We start from the raw sequence: 18,600 nt of genomic DNA on the forward strand, positions 1-18,600 counted from the left end.
ATCCTGGGGTGAAGGATTCAGGGTACAGGGGAGCTCCCCCATTTCTGGGGGGACATACAAGGGGGGACCGAGGCATTTAGGTGTTCCCCCTCCCCAAATAATTAAGGGTGTTTCCCAAGGGACCCAGGCGTTTGAGTGCGCTCCCCTGCCTTTGCCCCAGTTGCTTGCAACAACTTCCCCCCCCTGCCAAGGGATTGGGGTTGGGTAATGGGGGGAGGGGGGTGCACTGGGGCAAAGCCACCCCACATCCTGCCAGGCCCATCTGTCATGCTTGAGAGACCTAGGCATCTGGCTAGAGCAGCCTCCCACCACCCCTTCTCCCCTCGCAGGGATGGGTTAAGGGGTTTAGGGGTTACCTCATCCCAACAGCACCCCCATGTATGAGCCCTCCCAACCCCCACAAAGTGGTTTTGGAGTACAAGCCCCTCCGCCCACCCCCCTTCCCCCGTTGATTTGAGGTGCCCGCCTGCCTCATCGTGGGGGAACATGGGCATCTGGGCCCTCCAAATTAGCCCTCCACCATCTAGATTGATCAAGAGGTTCACGGGTCACCCCATCCCAATAGCGCGCCTGCATGTGAGCCCCTGCACTCCCCGCGGGATGAGTTGAAGGCACATACATTCTTGCCGCACAAGCCGGCACAGCCAGCTGTGACTTTTCTCCACCCTTCTAGGGTCCTGTGCCCTATTCCTCGGTTTTGGCAGCTTCCACCTCTGCTCACCGCCCCAGGAGCCAGACGGCGGACTGCCCGTTCCCTGTCGGACTGAGTGTGGCTCCGGGGACGGATGCCGAGGTGTCTCGGGAGCAGAGGAAGGGGAAGAGTTGGGGCCTGAACCCCAGAGCAGGCTTCTCCCGGCACTCACTCAGTACGTGTGCAACTGAACAAGCACCAGCCTTCTCCGTTGCCTTCCCGGCTGTGGTCGCGCTCCCTCTGCACCAGGTGAGGGGCTCCGAGGGAGCGCAGGGCCCACTGCGGGGGTCAGGCAATGGCCCCCCGTCCCCCCCGGGCTCCAACTGTTCCCTGTCCCTTCCCCCTCTCTGGCCTGTAGCCCATAATTATTTTTTTTCCCCCTCTGCCTCTTCCAGTAGCTCCCTTTCCCTATTTGCAATCCCTGCTCTGTGCCCTGTAGCTGGTGGCTGTTGTATTGGGTTTACGTGGCAGGGGGTTGTTAGCTGGGCTGGGGAGGGGTAGGGGCTGCAGGGTGGTTTACTGTGAGGAGACACCAGGAGTTGCCCCCAGGCTGGGCACAGCTGGCTCCAGCTCCAAGACAGATCTGCTGCTGGTCAGAGCTGAGCCCATCAGCAGTGCTGGCAGCACCTCTGTGATATATTTAAGAAGGGCTGAAAAAAATGCTGCGTAGAAGCTGTGACAGAGAAAAATCTGAGCATGAAACAGCCTTGCGGGCACCGGGGTCAGTGAAGAAGGAGGGGGAGGAGGTGCTCTGTGTGCTGGAGCGGAGATTCAGCAGCCCATAGGGAAGAGCGTGGTGAGGCGGGTTGTTCCCTTGCAGCTGGTGGAGGTGAATGGTGGAGCAGATACCCACCTGCAGCCCATGGAGGACCCCACGCTAGAGCAGGTAAATGTGCCCGAGGGAAGCTGTGAGCCCATGCTGGAGCAGGTTCTCTGGCAGGACCTGTGGGAGGGACCCACACAGAAGCAGAAGAGCATGAGGAGGAAGGAGCAGCAGAAACGTGATGAACTGGCCACAACCCCCACTCCCTGTCCCCCCCTGCTGCTTAGGGGGAGGAGGTAGAGAAGTCAGGAGTGAAGTTGAGCCAAGGAAAAAGAAAGAGGCAGGGGAAAGGTGTTTTGTAGAGTTGCTTTTATTTCTTATTGTCCTTCTCCAATTTTGATTGACAATAAATTATATTAATTTCTCCAAGCTGAGTCTGTTTTGCCTGTGACAATAAATGGCGAGTGATCTTTTTGTCCTTATTTTGATCCACAAGCTTTTTTGTTGGATTTTCTCCTCCTCCTCCCCGTCTTGCTTGTTAGCCTGGAGAGAAGGGAACTCAGGGGAGACATTATTGCTCTCTGCAGCTCCCTGAAAGGAGGCTGTAGGCAGGTGGGGGCAGGTCTCTTCTCCCAGATAAGTGGTGACAGGACAAGAGTCAATGGCCTCAGGTTGCACTGGGGGAGGTTTAGGTTGGATTTTGGGAAAAATGTCTTCCCTGAAAAGGTGTTCAAGCATTGGAAGAGGCTGCCCAGGGAGGCAGTGAAATCACCACCCTGGAGGTGTTTAAAAAACATGTAGATGTGGTGCTTAGTGACATGGTTTAGTGGCGGGCTTGGCAGTCCTGGGTTAATGGTTGGATGATCTTAATGATCTCAGAGGTCTTTTTCCAACCTAAGTGAATCTGTGATTCTATGAGATACTGTCTAGCCTGTCCTGTTGAACAGGTTTTTTCATCCCAAATGCAAGGACTTTGCATTTCCCTTTATTAAGCTTCATTTATGCTGTGCATGAACGTGTGCAGCATGGAAAACTCACAGGAGGAATGGCAAGTTGATGCACAGTTGCAAAGCTATGATCTCATTGGAATCAGTGCTGGCAGCACAGATTACATCATTAGTGTGCTGCTTTGGACAGATACGCACTATTTAGGAAGGATCAGGAAGGTGAAGACGAGATGTGCTTTGTCCAGTGAGGAGCCCGGCACCGTGTTTCAGAACAGATGATGAGCCATTTGGGAACTTAAGACCGAGGACCAGATCAGCATGTGTGAAATTTTGGTGGGCATCTTCTAAAGACAGTCTGATCCAGAAGAAAAACCAGATGAAGCCTTTTTTTGGAGAACTGGAGAAAGCACTCATCCTTACTGTCAGCTTGAACATCTGCTGGAAAAGCCACTATTACAGTCCAAATCTCACGTGAGCATTGGGAACAACTCTTGATACAGCAGATAAGGAAGCTGACCAGGGAGGACGTTCTATTAGACCTGCAAGTGCTGATTAAGAAAGAAGTGGTCAGACTCATGAAGTCTGATGGGAGCAGCAACCATGAAATTGTGGGTGTTAAGTGACTGCAACTTTCAACATGCTTGAATTGTGTGACAGTCAAGATGTGGTGACACCAAGAGAATGAATGTTATAATGTTGTAGGTTACTGCTATGACGTTGCAGTGGGAGCTTGACGATATTGGAGGTTGGTGTTGGAGATCTAAGTAGTGTGTGTTCAGGCAGAATCTTGATTACCACTAACCTTTTTTTCTTTACTAAAAGATTTAAAGATACAGGATAAATGAGAACAGAAGTATTTCAGGAAGGCTAGCCCCAAATAACTAACCTTGAAATGTTCTCACAAATTGCTTTGGAACCTCCATTAGGGCTGAAGGAAAAAAAAAATCTACACACACCCCCCCCCCCCCCCAAACCATTAAGGGAATATTTCAGGCCAAAAAATCCTGTACTTGCTGCAAAATGGATGATCAACATGCACCTATTACATTTATTAATTCTTTGTGAACAAACAGAGGACAGAATTGTGAGGATTTAAAAATTATTTTCCAGAGAAACCAACAGCAGAAAGACAGCATAGGAAATAGGAACAAATTACAGAGAGAATGATTAAAAAAATAATATGTAAAAATTTGGGTTTGGGTAGTAGTAGTGAGAGGTTATTTTCATTCATTGGACTCTATACTAAGTATTTGGCAATTTTGAAATAAAACTGAACTTCTTTACTCAATGACCTGAAAAACAATTGGCTAGGCAAAAGTGGACTGATAAAATATTGTAGCATGGACTTTATAATGGCAAAGTATTGGAAAAGGATCACAGACTGTTTTCCATTGTGATGAAATGAAGGGCAAAGACGAATCACCAGCTGATAAATGGATTAGTGTTACTTCTAATGATGTACACTATATTCAGTTCTGTGTGGTTTGTGATTTCTATGGTATTTGGCTTTCAAGCAATTATTTCATTCATGTTCAGGTCCTAGCACAGGGAATTTATACGAGCTGCCAAAATAAGACTTGCATTAAGGTGCACTGGGTTTTAAGTACCTTCTGTCATGTGATTGTAGAAAAAAACCCTCTTATTTCAGGACTTGTGTTTTTTTCTGGAAGTGTACTGATGAGGAAATGCTTGGAGAACACTGAAAGTAAACAGAAAGCAAAACAATTAAGATACTCAGTGGTAACAGAAGTTTGGCTTCTGATACTCAAAGTGCCTAGTCCTTTTCACCATCGCTGGCATTTATGAAACAAACATAAAAAACAGAAAACAAAAACAAAAGTCCTGTTCACCTTGGCAGAGAAATTCCAGTAGAATCACACTGGGAGTTCATGGTATCCATATATTTGCAGTCATTTTCCACATTATATGGTATGGAACACATTGGGAAAAAAGTAAACAGGCTTCTCTACAGCCCAGAAACTATGATTCATGGTAGTGGCAAAGCTAAGTCATATTACAGGCTAAAAAGAGAGACAGCACCAGGTGTGTTGGAATAAATAGATTCCAGGTGGTATAATCTCCAAATATTGGATGCAACACAGAAGATAAATTTTTCATGAACTGCATCCTAGCATACAAGATAATCTACGAGATGAAACATTTGCACCACAGTTACAAATACTGAAAAATAAGTGAAATGTCAAGCATGTTTCTAGCTGTTATTTCAGTTAGCAAAAGCCATTTCAAAATCTCTTGACAAACGTAACAGAGAACATGTGTACATGAATTCCAAACACATCCCCTCTTCCCTGATTCCATTTTTAAATCCTGAGAACTGCTGATTATGAATGGATTTGAGTAACACATAAAGTGTGGGTCACAGTTCAGATGGAATCTTGAGATTAATGCAAGAAAACAAAGACATTACTAGGTATAAAGCCCACAAATGTCTTCACTGATTTGTGATTACATTTGCACATTTTTTATCACAGAACACATGTATCAGCACTCAACATGCATTTTTCTTGATTCCCCCAATCCCCATCCCAGTCTCCTGGAAATGTCTTGGTACACAGTGGCTTTTCAAAGCTACAACTTGCAACAAATGAATAGTTTTTAATGTTTTTTTCTGTAAATTTGGGCTTAGATTCTGTTCTAAGTTGGCAATAACCCTACTGAGTGGAAACTACTGTGGGATCATATTCCATTCTCTCAACCTTCTTGCTAAGCCATATGGAATTTGGGTTCCCTACAGCTCTGGAAAGTGTCTTTCTGTCACCACTGTGGTTTTGCTTGTAGAAATGTATTTTGAACTTTCAGTAAATCCCACAACAATATGTTGAGACTTTTGTGGTTCTTTGGTTTAAAGCATCACAAGAAACTGGGATGTGGTCATTCCACCAGTCTCTCATTGTTTCTGGTTGTAGCAGCAGGTGCCATGCATCAGGGAGACAACAGCAGACATAATTTCTCCTGCTGCTATGTGTAAATGTTGCAGCAGTACAGATGCCAATTACTACTGTGATCTTAGGAACCATAGAGAAAAACATTTCTCCTACTTTCCTAAAGATGAGTTTAGTTATTTTTTTCAGGTCAAGTTTACTGGTGGCACAGAAGTAATCACAATATCATCTGTTGTCCTGGCACCATTGTTAAAAAAAACATGCTGAAGAAAGAAACAGGCTGCTGAGGGGGTGGAAGCACCCATCTGGAGACCGGGTCTTGGAAGGAGGCACCGTGCTGGGCAGGAACAGCCTTGAAAGACTGCAGCCCATGGATGACCCATGCTGCAGTAGGGACACTACGAGACAGAGCTGCAGGAAAACCTGAAGAGGCAAAGACCATCTGCAAAAAAGGGCAAGAAGCAAAGTGTGGGAGAGGAAACCAGGAAAAAGCAAAGGGCATTTGAGAGAAGCCATTATGCACATGATCCTGACATCCTGTACTGCCTATCACCTCCCTGTGGAACTGGGATGGATTCAATAACCTACAGCGTAAACAAAGCAAGCTTACACTAGGAAGCAGGGAGGAGCCAGTGTCTGAGTTAAGGTGACCCTGGGGAAGGGAGAGGAAGGTGTTAAGTGCTTGATTGATTGTGGGGTTTTTCCCCTGTACCTGACTTGGTGATCAAAAATCAGTGTTAATTAGCAGTAAATTAAATCAAGTAAAAATTCTCCAAGTTGAGACTGTTGTTTGTCACATATACACATAATGGTGAAAAAGTAGATTGCATATGTAGCACTAAAAAAACCACAACAGTGACTGAAAGCCTGTACAGCTTAATTTCTGAAACTAAGACTGATATTAGGCACCAGCTGTCTTAGAACATCTGTATTTTAGCTTGTCAGCCTGAGAAAGCTAATATTTGCAAACAGCCACATTTATAATGAAGTGTTAGATTGTTCCCACCACCTACCTCATACAGGGATAAATACTTTAAGTAACAGGATTTTTTTGTAAAGGAACACCAGGATGTAGTGTTTACACTACTCTGTTTTGATTTCATTTAGTCCTTAGCATTTGCTTTGTTTGAAAGTAATTAGAAATTACAAAATACTTTTCCAAAAGCATATAGAAGTGGTTTTACTACAGTTTTATTGTCCAGACGCATTTAAATAAAACCTACAGATTCTGTATATGGGAGAAGTGTGAACACCCTTATGAGTTCGCACCCTCTGCACCACAAACTTCTCTTCCTCCCTAACTTTTATATTTAGAGGTAGGACCACTGGTTTTAACAGTGCGCACAAATGCAGTTACATGCATATGTATTTAGAGGCTTGTGGCACTAGGGGTTTTTTTCTTTGTTGAGTTGAGTGATCATAGATCACTTAAGTAAAACCATTTTCTGAATGTTCTTGAGGAGAGTAATCTGTTGCTATGCCTCCAAATATCAAAGGAAAGACACACACCCCCACCCCATTCTGCAAAGAAGTTTGAAGATTCACATTCTTCCTTCAATGTGATTTAAGAGCTGTGAGATCAGCCTCCAGGAAAGATACAAATTGGTAATGACTTTCTTTTTCCAAATGAGCATATTCTGTAGAAATGCCCTGTGAATGAAGTGATAACACAAACATCATTGTAGCCATCTTAAAAAAGAAAACAACATCTTAAGAAGCAAACAGGAGCACATATGTGGAATCAGGCAGTTTATGGAGTCACCAAGCTAAAAAATTATGTCTTTCTTTTGTATATTCTGTGGTAGTGTTAATTTTCCTAAGACCTTGACAGATTACAAATGCTGAAATAGGCATTTTTTTCCTCTCCCTTAGCCTATTTTCTATGGCTTTTAACCAAAATTATAAGCAAGAGTCCATATTTCAGACTCAAACCTTGTCTTTTCTTTGAAAAATGCATACCACTTTGTGTTTTCCTGTGTTGGCTTTAAATTTTCAGTTCCTCTATGTAATTGCACACAATTTATCACTTTATCTCAGATTTTCTTTATGCTTTTAGTGTAGGACATCAAATATGAGGCTGAAGCAGTGAAGATCTTACTGCCTCCTATGCTGTTGCTACTGTTTTTACTACCAACTTCCTTGACAACTCAGGAACAATCATCTGCATGATGGTAGAAGTGATTAAAGCATCTAGTAGGCAGAAGTCATGCATGTTCCTAACCCTAAGTACAAAAGTTACCCCTCCACAGGCAGCAGTCTGACTCACAAGCACAAGGCACATGTGGAAAAGTAACATCTAGATTGACCTTCAGTTCAGCTCCCCTTGATTTGTCAACATACAATTCCAGATGAACCTAGGTACAAAGGAAAAACAAAAGAGCCCCGTTTCACCGAGAAGCAAATCCAAAGGCCTCTTCCCCTCGGCTGCTCCGGCCCAGGAGCTGACTGTCATGACACAGGATCAGCCAGACACCTGAGCTGCTGCCTCCCAACCCTCCCCGGCAGTTAAACGCTTGCCCTTTGCGGAGAAATCTGCAGACAAGGGCGAGGGGTGGGGATTCCGCCGCCGGCTTGCTTCTCCTTCCCTTGCCCGCTCGCAGGGGCTGAAGAGGCCCCTGAGCCACCCCCATGCGACAGCGTTACCGCAGGCCCCAAGGCAGCCTCTGCGGCCCGCGGGGGCCGGCAGCCCCAGCCCGCTGCCACGGCCCGGCCAGCGGCTGGGGGAAAGACAAAGCCCCACGCAGAGCTGCGGCGGCTGCAGCGGCTGCCCGGGCAGCCCAGAGGCGGCGGGAGGGGCGGCAGGGCGCCGCGGGCCGCCCCCCCTCCCGGGCCCCGCCGCCACAAGAGAGCACCGGGGCCGCCCCACAGCCGCTCCTCACCTAGGTAACGGCACAGCTCCGAGGAAAAAAAAAGGCAGCACCGCGAGCAGCCCGCTGACCACCGCCACTGCCGGGGAGACAAGAACCGCCGGCAGCCCCGCCGGTCCCGGGCCGGGCCGCCCGCCTCAGCCCGCCCGCCGCAGGCACCAGGCGCTCCCTGCCGCGACCGAGCGCCGGCCCGCCACGTCCCCCCCAGCCGGCCGCTACCCGACGGCCGCGCCCGGGCTCGCCCACCAGTCCCCTGCCGCCCTCAGCCCGACCGCTCACCCAGCGCGCCGCCACACGTCCCGTACCGAAAGTCTTCCAGGCTCCCGGCGAACGGCCCGCACCGCCACAGCCGCCCCAGAGTGCCGCGCGGGCCGGAAATGAACCCACCTTCCGGGGCCGGCCCGCCCCGCCCGCCGGCCCCGCCCCCGCCCGCCGGCCCCGCCCCCGCTCGCCGCCCCCGCCCCCGCCCCGCCCGCCGGCCTGCCCCCGCCCGCCGGCCCCGCCCCCGCCCGCCGTCCCCGGCCCCGCCCCCAACCCCGCCCGCCCGCCGGCCCCGCCCCCAACCCCGCCCGCCGGCCCCGCCCCCGCCCCGCCGGGCAGCGCGGCCCGGAGCCGGCCGAGGAGGGGCTGCGGCTGCCGTTGGCGCCGGGGCGGGCAGGGGCTCGGTGCCGCCGCGGGCTCCTCTCGGCCTGCCGGCCCCCGGGGCTCTGCGGAGGCCGCCCGCGGGGCGCGGGCTGTGCCCACAGCGGCTGCCTGGGGGAGGGGGGGGCGGGGAGAGGCAGGCGGAGGAAAGACCCCGCTCCCTTCTCCCACCTTCCAGCCCTGCCGCGTACTTGCACCCCTTCATTCCGGTAACACTTCACTTTTCCCCCACAGGGAACGGCTATGGGCTCAAGAGGTTAAACCGTGCAGCAGCTCCTAATGGCTTACTTGTGCCGGGGAAAACTTGTATGAGCTTTTCTCAAGCCACACATTCACACCAGTCGCTTTGTCCTACTCAAAAAGTGCACTCCTGCAAAATCGCTTCTATTTCAATAAAATATATTTAAAATTGCTGTTACTAACGTGCTCCCAAGTGCAAACAGAGCAAATGCACCCCTATTTCCCACAGCAAAATGGGATGCGTCATGCAGAAAGCATTTAACAGCTTGAGCCACGTGGGTGCTTTTGCATACGGAGGCCATAAGTATTAATGCCCGGGCTGCGAGTGGGCAAAGGGCAGAGCGCAGGGAACCCCGCAGCCGCAGCGAGCGCTCCCGGGGTCCGGTGGTGTCAACTGGGCTGAGACCCCGCCCAGTGCTCGCCCGGCCAGTGCTCAGCACAGGGTTGGTGGGGCGCTGCTGCCATCTAGCGACAGACATTGGGTACTGCAGAAGGGTTTAGGGTTGGTTAGGGTTAGGGTTAGGGTTAGGTTAGGGTCAGGGTCAGGGTCAGGGTTAGGGCTGGGGTTAGGTTAGGGTTAGGGTTAGGTTAGGGTCAGGGTTAGGGTTAGGTTAGGGTCAGGGTTAGGGTCAGGGTTAGGGTTAGGTTAGGGTTAGGGTCAGGGTCAGGGTTAGGTTAGGGTTAGGTTAGGGTTAGGTTAGGGTTAGGTTAGGGTTAGGTTAGGGTTAGGTTAGGGTCAGGGTTAGGTTCGAGTGGGGGGAGATGGGTCGAGTGGGGGGGAGGGGTCGTGTTGGGGGGGTGGGGTCGAATGGGGGGGTGGGGTCAAGTAGGGGTCCGGGTCGAGTGGGGATGTGGGGTCGAGTGGGGGGGTGGATTTGAGAGGGAGGGTGGGATCGACTGGGGGGCTGGGGTCGAGTGGGCACGTGGGGTCGAATGGGGGCGGTTAGGGTCGATTCGGGGGGTGGGGTCGAGTGGGGGGGTGGGGTCGAATGGAGGGCAGGGGTCAAGTCGGGGGTGTGGTGGAGTCGGGGGGTGGGTTCGAGTGGGGATGTGGGGTCGAGTCGTGGAGTGGGGTTGAGTCGGGGGTGGTGTCGAGTGAGGGGTGGGGTCGAGTCGGTGGGTTGGGTCGATTCGAGGGGTGGGGTCGAGTGTGGGGTGGGGTCGATTTGGTGATTGAGGTCGAGTGTGGGGTGGTGTCAAGTGTAGGGGAGGAGTCGAGTAGGGAGCTGGAGTCGGTTGGGGTTGTGGGGTCGAGTCGGGGTGTGGGGTCGATTGGGGGGTGGGGTCGAGTGGGGGGGTAGCACGTAATTTATTAGGTGTCCCTAAGCAGTTAGGGGTTTGTTCTCAATGTTGAAACAGAGCAAGGTCTTAAAAAGATTAGTCAGGGTGGGTTTGGTACAATGCTCTGGGTGATGCTCTGTTTGTGTTGAGATAAGATGAAAAACTTTGTGTTGAGATAAGACGAAGACGGCATGGCTGGCCTGTTCCGTTCCACTGACGGTGTTAAAGTTAAGGAATGTAGTCTGAATAATTAGAAAAGATAAGGTGGGCACCTGAAGGAGATAAGGAGACCCTGAGTCAAGAGATCGTTGAACAAAGAAAATTGAAAGGTTTACTCCACCTAGATCCCACCTATTATGAATAGAATGATTAGATGTAGAAATCAAATGAATATATATGTAAAGATGTTGTAACCTCTCATGAAAACTGTATAAATTACCTGACTTTCCACTCAAAACTTTGGGGCTAGTTTGTCCGGTGTGAACTGGCTGCTACTTACAGACAAAATTTGTCTCGGAGCCGTTACTTTGTGCCATTTTGGCATCAGTGTTTAAAAAGGTGCAACTGAATGTTATGGGATTTTCCCCGATGTTTTGAAGGAGTGCTCCGAAGTACTTTGTTTGTCTCCTTCCTGCAATGGCACATTTCCCTCGCAGATCAGCAGCATCTCTCTTGGGCCGCACAGCTGGCCAGATGTCACTCCCAATTATGTAACAAAACCCCCACCCTAGTAAAATTATAACTGTATTTTGGAGATGGGTAATTTAATAGTACCAGTTCACAGCTATGCAAGTTCCAATAATGCAAAACAAAAATCAAACACTTCCACACTGTAAGTATTTTTATTGGATGCACATAAACATACCTGTAGGAGAAGGCCTCAAGGACAGGAGTCCAAGTACTGACAGCCTGATGAATTGTTAGAACTTGTAGGGCACAAGCCCTGGGAGCAAAGGAACAAGCTAACTGCAGACCCCTGAGCCGTTACAGCTGAGGAGGCGACCAGAGGGACAGAGAAACAAGTAGCCAGATAAGGGAACGGATGGCGCCCATATGTCACTTTGTTAATCAAGAAAACCGCGTAGAAACCCCCTAATTTTGGAATAGAAGTTGTTGCTATGTCAAAATAAACTAATAAGTTCCTATTGTTTTAACGGTGTGCCTTAAATATCAACCAATCAGTGGGTTTTTTTTACGCTTAAGATTTAACCAGTCAGGGTGTAATATGTAGAAGGTAGAAACGTATCTAATTGTAGAGAAAATCACTAATAAACCGACAACTTGCTTGCATCAAGCTGCGTCCCGTCTCTTCATTCGCCGCATGGTGGCTTCCATGTCTGTGTATTCACAGGGAGATAAGAGAGCTGGGCAGAAAGATGAGAAAAAAACAGGATGGCTGCACGACAGGGGAGCAGCGTGTCGGGACCCATCGTAGGGGAGGTGGGAGCGTGTGAGCGAGTGGTTTTAACCGATCGCTTTTTACCTAGCAAAGCCTGCTATGTGTATGTGTATACCTTTTGCTGAGAGTATAAATTGCTGCAAGTCTTTCAATAAAGTGGCGCTAACTTGATCATCACATTGGTCGTATAAGTTGTGTCCGAGCCTTCTACGTCAACGGGGAGGGGGCTTCCTGAGCGTCACAGCCCTTGTGCCCCCACCGATGCCAGAAGCCAGGCAACACACCAGGATGCAATACATTCTGTATTTGAATTATATTTTTTTTCCCCCCAGAAATACAGGAAAAAAGGGGGAAGGGGACACAAATACGTACAGGAAAGGGGGGGGGGAGGGGCGGGGAGCAGAAAACACAGGTTATAACAAAAAAAAAGGTTTTTTTTTCCCCCCCCTACCCCTTTTCCCACCCTCTTTTTATCCCACCCCACCCCCCTACTTTGGGATCTAGGGCTGGCTAGGATGCCAAGGCTCCACCTGTACTGGGAAGAAAGTGTTAATGGACCCCAAAACCACCACCCCTTCACCCCAAAACCAGCCCCAGGAGCCTCAGGGGCCCCTAGGATGCCACCCAGAGCCATTCCCAGTCCTCCCAGTTCCTGCCCAGGACTCAGATCCACCCCTCAGAGAGGATGGAGGAAGGGTCCCATCCCTCCCAGTCCTGGGCCTCCAGGACCTGGGGCTATGTTTTGGGGCAAAACCCCTCAATTTGAGGGCAATCAACCAACTCTGGGAAAACTGGATTAATGCCAGGTCTGGAGTAAAACAGGGGTAGCTCTGGAGCTGGGGAAGTCCCTCATCCTCCCAGTATACCAGGGCAGAACCCACCTTCCTCCCAGTATACCAGTAAACCTCCCCATTCTCCCAGCATACCAGTTAAAAACTACCATCCTCCCAGTATAGTAATGCAAAGTCCCCTTCTTCCCAGTATACCAGTTAAAACCAACTGTCCCCCCAGTATACCAGTTAAAAAATGTATTTCTGGTATACTAGTGAAAAAGAAAAGCTATTCCTCCCAGTGTACCAGTAAAACCTCTGCATCCTCCTCAGTAATATAACCTTGTCCTCCCAGTACACCAGTGAAAACATGCCTTCCTTCCAGTCCACCAGTTAAAATTCTCATCTCCTCCCAGTATAGGAGTGATAAAGATCAGCCCTCCCAGTATACCAGTGAAAAAACCCTGTTCTCCCAGCATACCAGTTAAAAATCATCCTCCCAGTACCACAGTGAAAAAGCAGCCTTCCTCCCAGTATACCAGTTAAGAACCCCATCTTCCCAGTATACCAGTTTAAAAAAAAAAGCAAAACATTTTACCAGTAAGCAAGTCACTAGCCACTATCCTTGCAGTATACCACTTAAAAACCCACATTCCTCCCAGTGTACCAGTGAAAACCACCATCTTCCCAGTATAACTGCCAAAACTCTACCTTCCTCCCAGCATACCAGCTTACTCCTGTCCTCCCAGTACTTAAAAAGGGTCTTCCTCCCAGTAGAGCAGCTAAAAAGCCTACCTTCCTCCCAGTATACCAGTTTCCCCCCATCCTCCCAGCCCTCCCAGTCCCCTCCATCCTCCCAGTGAGCAACCGGGGGATGCACAGCCACCACCACCACCACCCCACCCCTCCCCCCCAGGTGCCCTGTGGCCAAGTGTCCATGGCTCAGGGCCAGGGTCTCCAGACATGGTGGGGTGGCCCCAGCAGCCCCCCACCCTCCCCTGGTGCCTCCTCCTTGGCACAGCGCTGCCGTGAGTCCTCATGGCCGCTGGGGCCACGACCAGAGCCGCAACTAGGGCCATGCTGGGGCCCCAGGCTGGTCCCCCAACTAGGCCCAAAAGTAGGCCCAAAAGTAGGCCCCAGACCAGGCCCATAACTGTGGCAACCAGGACACCTGGACCTGTGGCCAGGGCCATCATCAGGGCAACAGGAGCCATCGCCAGGGCAACAGGGGCCATCACCAGGGCGATAACCAAGGCCGCAGTCAGGCCTGTGAGTAGGCCCCAGACCAGGCCCAGGAGTAGGCCCAAAGCTGTGGTAACCGGGCCCGTAACTGTGGTAACCAGAGCAGCCGGGCCCCACTCGCAGCGTGGGCAGTCCGTGGCGGCTGGGGGGCCCGGAGGTGTCAGCAGGGCCGGCGGTGAACAGCGGGGGGCAGACAGCCGTAGGGCCCAGGCCCAGACGAGGAGTCTCTGCTGGGATGGCCTGCAGGAAACGGGCAGCACGGGCCAAACACTCCCGGTAGCCGCTGCGGTAGCGCCGCAGGAACAGCTCCTCCGTCCTCGAGGGCTCTGTGCCAAAGAGAAACATGGTGACCACCTCTGCCGCCACCCCCCTGCCCTGGCACAGCCCCGCAGCAGCCACCGGAGAAGCCACAACATGGTGTCCCCTGGGGGCTGTGGGGCAGGGGTGGGGGGTCCCCAGGGTAGGGGGAAAACTGAGACACGGACCTGAGAGGGGCTGCACCCGCAGGAACTGCACTGTTTTCTGCAGGATCTCGGCCTTCTCCACCTTGGGGTTTCGGAGGCGCTGGGGGGTGGGGGAGGGGAGAGAGACAGACAGGGCGGGGGAGGTGAAGGGGGGACACATGTCACATGAACCGCGACGGTGGGGGGCAGGGAGGGGGGTAGTGGTGGCCACAGTGTCGTGACAGAACCACCATAGGGCCCCAGCAGCTCCCCTGTGAGCAAGTACTGGAGGGTGCCTTCCTATCGCTCCAATAGTGCCCTGATAGTGTCACGATAGAACCCCAATAGTGTCCTGATAGTTTCACGACAGAGCCCTGATAGCGCCCTGATACAGCTTCTCAATAGAGCCCCAATAGTGTCCCGATAGTGTCCCAATGAAGCTCCCCAATAGGGTCATGATAGAGCTCCGACAGAGCTGTGATACAGCTCCCCAGTAGTGCCCCGATAGTGTCCTGACAGAGCCCCGAGAGCGCCCCCCGCCCGGTGGCAGGCGGCACCTGAACAAAGCTGCAGCCGCAGTGACAGGAGACAGGCGTGATAATCGCAACAGAGCCTCGAGAGAGCGCTGAGCATCAGGACAGAGTCACGACAGTCTCCACAGTCACAATACAGCCACAACAGAGACTAAATAGTCTTGATCGGGCCACAACAAAGTCATAACAGAGTCCCGACAGATGTGATAGTAATGACATTAACCTGACACAGCCCAGCCAGAGCTGTGAAAGCCTCAACAGAGCCAGAACTGTCACAATAGTTGCAATAATCATGATAGTGCCACAAGGGAGACTTGACAGAGCCCTGAAGGTCATTACAGAGTTGTGATAGGGCTGCAACAGCCAAGATAAAGCCACGACAAAGCTGTGATAGTCATGACAGTATCACAATAGAGCCATGACAGGGCTGTGACAGTCATAGTAGAGCCCTTATAGAGCACAGAGTCATGATAGTCACAATAGAGAGCTGTGAAGAGCCACAAGAGCCACGACAGCACCACAACAGAGCTGCGACAGAACTGAGAGTTCTGAGTTGTGACAGAGCTGCGACAGAGCCACAATAGTTCTGTGACCGTCGTGACAGAGCCCCAACAGGAGCCGCAACAGCCCCATGACAGAGCCCCGACAGTGCCACAACAGTCACGACAGAGCTGCGATAGATGCAGAAGAGCCGCGATAGTTGTGACAGGCCCGCAATAGAGGCACGATAGTCGCGATAGAGCCTCACCTCGTCGCAGGTGGCTGCTAGCAGCAGCAGCCGAAGCCGGTCGAGGCTGCGGTTCATGCGGTCACGGCGACGCTTCTCCATGAGCGGCTTCAGGAGCTGCCCGGGGGACGGGGGAGGGGGAGGGGGGCAGAGTGAAAGTGAGCCCTGAGCTGGGCCTAACTGGGCCAGGGCCAAACCAGGCCGGGTCACAAGGGGAGTCAAACTGGGATGGGGTGGTTTGTACTGGGACCAAACTGGGATGGGGTTAGAGCATAGGCTGGGCCAAGCTAAGCCGAGGTTGAAGCAAACCTGCAGCCAAACCGGGCCAGGGCGTAACAGAGTTAAACTGGGACGTGATGGGTTAAGCTGGGGTTAAACTGGGCCAAAATGGGCCAGGGCTGAACTAAACCGGGTCGGGATTAACTCGTACTGGGTTGGGTTGGGGCCAAACTGGGGTGGGTTGGGGCCAAACCAGATCAAGGCTGGGGCTGAACTAGGCCAAGTCCAACTGGGTCCAACCAAGCTGGATGGGGGCTGAACTGGTCCAAACTGGACCAAAGCAGGACCAGGTCAAACCCAGGCTAAAATCAGTTCTAGCTGAACTGGGCCAAGATGGACGAAGCCCTGTGTGGGCGAGCAGAGGCAAACTGGGGTGAACTGGGCCGATCTGAGCCAACCAGGGCCAAACCAGGTTGAGTCAGGACAAAGTTGGACTGGGTTTAACTGGGTTCAGATGAACTGGGCCAAGCTGAACCAGACTGGGCCGAGCAGGGCTGGACTGGGACAAGTCTGGTCTGGGTAAGCCTGAGACTGAGCCTAAGCAGGGTGAACTGGGGTGAACTGGGCTTAACTGGGCTAGATCAGGTTGAAACAGCCTGAAATGGGCCAAGCCAGGTCAAACCGGGCCAACGTGAGCTGAACCAGCTTGAACTGGGTCAAACTGGGCCAAACTGGGTCAAACCAGGCCAACATGAGCTGAACTGGGTCGAGCTGGGTCAAGTCCTAACTGGGCCAAGTTCTAACAGGGCCAGACCGGGCAGAATGGGACCAAACTGGGCTGAGTGGGGCTGAACCAGGCCAAGTCCTAACGGGATCAAATGAGGTCAAACCAGGCCAAGCCCAAACAGAGCTGAACTGGGTCAGGTCCTAACTGGACTGAACTGGACCAAGCCTGAATGGGGCAGAACTGAGCCAAGTCCTAACTGGGTCAAATGGGAAAGGACAGGACCAAGCCTCAAACCAGGCTGAACTGGGCCAAACCCTAACTGGACTGAGCTGGGCCAAACTGGGCTGAACTTGGTCAAGTCCCAGACAGGCCAAATGGGGCCAAACTAGGCCAAGTCTACACTAGTCCGAACCAGTTAAAAGTCCAGACTGGTTTGAACTGGGCCAAACGTTAATTTAGATGAACCAGGCCAAATGGGGCTGAACCAGGCCAAGTTCAAACAGGGCCAAACAAGGCCAAATGGGGCCAAACCAGTTAAAGTCTAAATCAGACTGAACCAGGCCAAACCCAGACTGGGCTGAACCAGGACAAATGGGTCCAAGCCAGTGAAAGTCCCAACCAGACTGAACCAGGCCAAACTGGGCTGAGCTGGGACAAAGGGGTTACAAATCAGGACAAGTCCCCACCAGGCTGAACCAGGCCAAATTGGGCTGAGCTGGGACAAGCCCAGACCGGCCTGAACCGGTCCAAAGGAGTCCAGGCCAGGCCAAGTCCCCACAGGGATGAACCAGGTCAAAGGGGTCCAAACCGGGCCAAGCCCAGACCGGGCTGAACTGGGCCAAAGGGGTCCAAACTGGACCAAGCTCCCACTGGGCTGAACCAAGCCAAACTGGGCTGCGCCAAGCCAAGCCAAGCTCAAACCCAGTTCTGAACTGGTCCAAAGCCAGACTGGGCTGAACCAGGCCAAAGGGGTCCGAACCGGGCCAAGCCCCGACTGGGCTGAACTGGGCCAAATTGGGGTGAGCTGGGACAAGCCCAGACCGGCCTGAACTGGGCCAAATTGGGGTCCAAACTGGACCAAGCTCCCACTGGGCTGAGCCAAGCCAAACTGGGCTGCGCCAAGCCAAGCCAAGCTCAAACCAAGTTCTGAACTGGTCCAAAGCCAGACTGGGCTGAACCAGGCCAAAGGGGTCCGAACCGGGCCAAGCCCCCACCGGGCCGGGCCGGGCCGGGCCGCTGTTACCTTCCTGTCGCCGTGGGGCTCCGCAGCGCTGCTCATGGTGCCGGGCCGGGGCGAGCGGGTCTGGCCCAGGTAGCCCAGGGGGAGCCTTTATGGGATGGGTGGCCCCGCCCCAGGGCGGGGGGGAGGTGGGAACTGGGAGTACTGGGGGCACTGGTGGCGTTGGGGGGAGGGGAGGCACTGGGACCGCTGTAGGGACTCTTGGGGACATTGGGGGGAGGGGAGGCACTGGGGGGGGAGCAGTCAGTGCGGGGGCACTGGGAGGTTTGTGGAGGTACTGGGAAGAGAGGAACTGGGGGCAGTGTGGGGGGGGGGGAGGGGGACCACTGGAGGAGCACTGGAAGTACTGGGGGGTGGGGGGAGCACTGGGGAGGACACTGAGGAGCACTGGGAAGGCAGTGGGGGGAACTGGGAGCAGCAGAACAACTGGGGGGACGCTGGGAGGGCACTGAGAGAGCACCGGGGGGAACTGCAAGCAATGGAAGAACTGGGGGGGAGCACGGGGAGGGCACTGGGGGGAACTGGGAGCACTGGGAGGGACAGAGGGAGAACTGGGGGGGGGACACTGACGGGAACTGGGAGCGCTGGGGTTGAAATCTGGGAGGAACTGGGAGCACCGAGGGGGTAGCCGGGCCGGACGCGTGGGGTGGGGGTGGGGGAGGGGTGCTGGCACGAGCCCGCCCGGGACCCCGGCGGCCCCTTTGATCCCGCACGTGGCCGGCACCCGCCGCGGGGGGGAGGGGCCGCCCGGCCGCCTGGGCTCCCCCTCCCCGTGGGAAAGGAGGGGGCCGGAGCGGGGGGAGGGGGCCTGGGAACCCGGACGCCTGAATTCTCCCACGCTTGGGGGCGGGGGAGGGGAGGGGGAGCTGACACCCCCCGCCCTTCCCCCACCTGCGGACCTTTTGGGCGCATTTCACGGGGATTTGGGGCCGGGGTCAGGTTTCCGATGGAGGGTTATGCTGCCTC

The 18,600-nt window shown here is 53.0% G+C and overlaps 1 protein-coding gene and 1 long non-coding RNA gene across 5 annotated transcripts; both read right to left on the reverse strand.

The window, feature by feature from the left end:
* Nucleotides 1–6,479: 6,479 nt before the first annotated feature.
* On the reverse strand, nt 6,480–8,564 carry LOC121097500. Of its 3 annotated transcripts, none has more exons than XR_005830971.1 (2): nt 8,451–8,564; nt 6,480–7,658 (listed from the first exon to the last, which is right to left on the reverse strand). It is a non-coding gene; the product is annotated as an uncharacterized LOC121097500 (long non-coding RNA). The 3 variants fall into 3 exon arrangements; XR_005830973.1 differs by having other exon boundaries at nt 8,477–8,541; XR_005830972.1 differs by lacking the exon at nt 8,451–8,564 and adding an exon at nt 7,948–8,040.
* Nucleotides 8,565–13,423: 4,859 nt separating this feature from the next.
* On the reverse strand, nt 13,424–17,824 carry HES7 (hes family bHLH transcription factor 7). 2 transcript variants are annotated; one of them, XM_040614821.1, is made up of 4 exons: nt 17,638–17,824; nt 15,470–15,565; nt 14,231–14,309; nt 13,424–14,071 (listed from the first exon to the last, which is right to left on the reverse strand). In XM_040614821.1, exons 1-4 carry the CDS (start codon nt 17,671–17,673, stop codon nt 13,446–13,448), a joined length of 837 nt encoding a protein of 278 aa, XP_040470755.1. In that variant the 5' UTR covers nt 17,674–17,824; the 3' UTR covers nt 13,424–13,445. The 2 variants fall into 2 exon arrangements, with proteins under 2 accessions (XP_040470755.1, XP_040470756.1); XM_040614822.1 differs by having other exon boundaries at nt 15,470–16,398; nt 16,677–17,824.
* Nucleotides 17,825–18,600: the final 776 nt, after the last annotated feature.

Source organism: Falco naumanni, chromosome 14 (assembly GCF_017639655.2).
Source record: "Falco naumanni isolate bFalNau1 chromosome 14, bFalNau1.pat, whole genome shotgun sequence".
Lineage (NCBI taxonomy): Eukaryota > Metazoa > Chordata > Aves > Falconiformes > Falconidae > Falco > Falco naumanni.

Excerpts from the sequence above, each read along its gene's own strand:
- HES7 (XM_040614821.1), bottom strand. The coding sequence starts at position 17,673 with ATGAGCAGCGCTGCGGAGCCCCACGGCGACAGGAAG. Across the intron at positions 15,566-17,637 it reads AGCCCCACGGCGACAGGAAG|CTCCTGAAGCCGCTCATGGA; the intron begins GTAACAGCGGCC and ends TCCCCCGGGCAG. Across the intron at positions 14,310-15,469 it reads TAGCAGCCACCTGCGACGAG|CGCCTCCGAAACCCCAAGGT; the intron begins GTGAGGCTCTAT and ends CCCACCCCCCAG.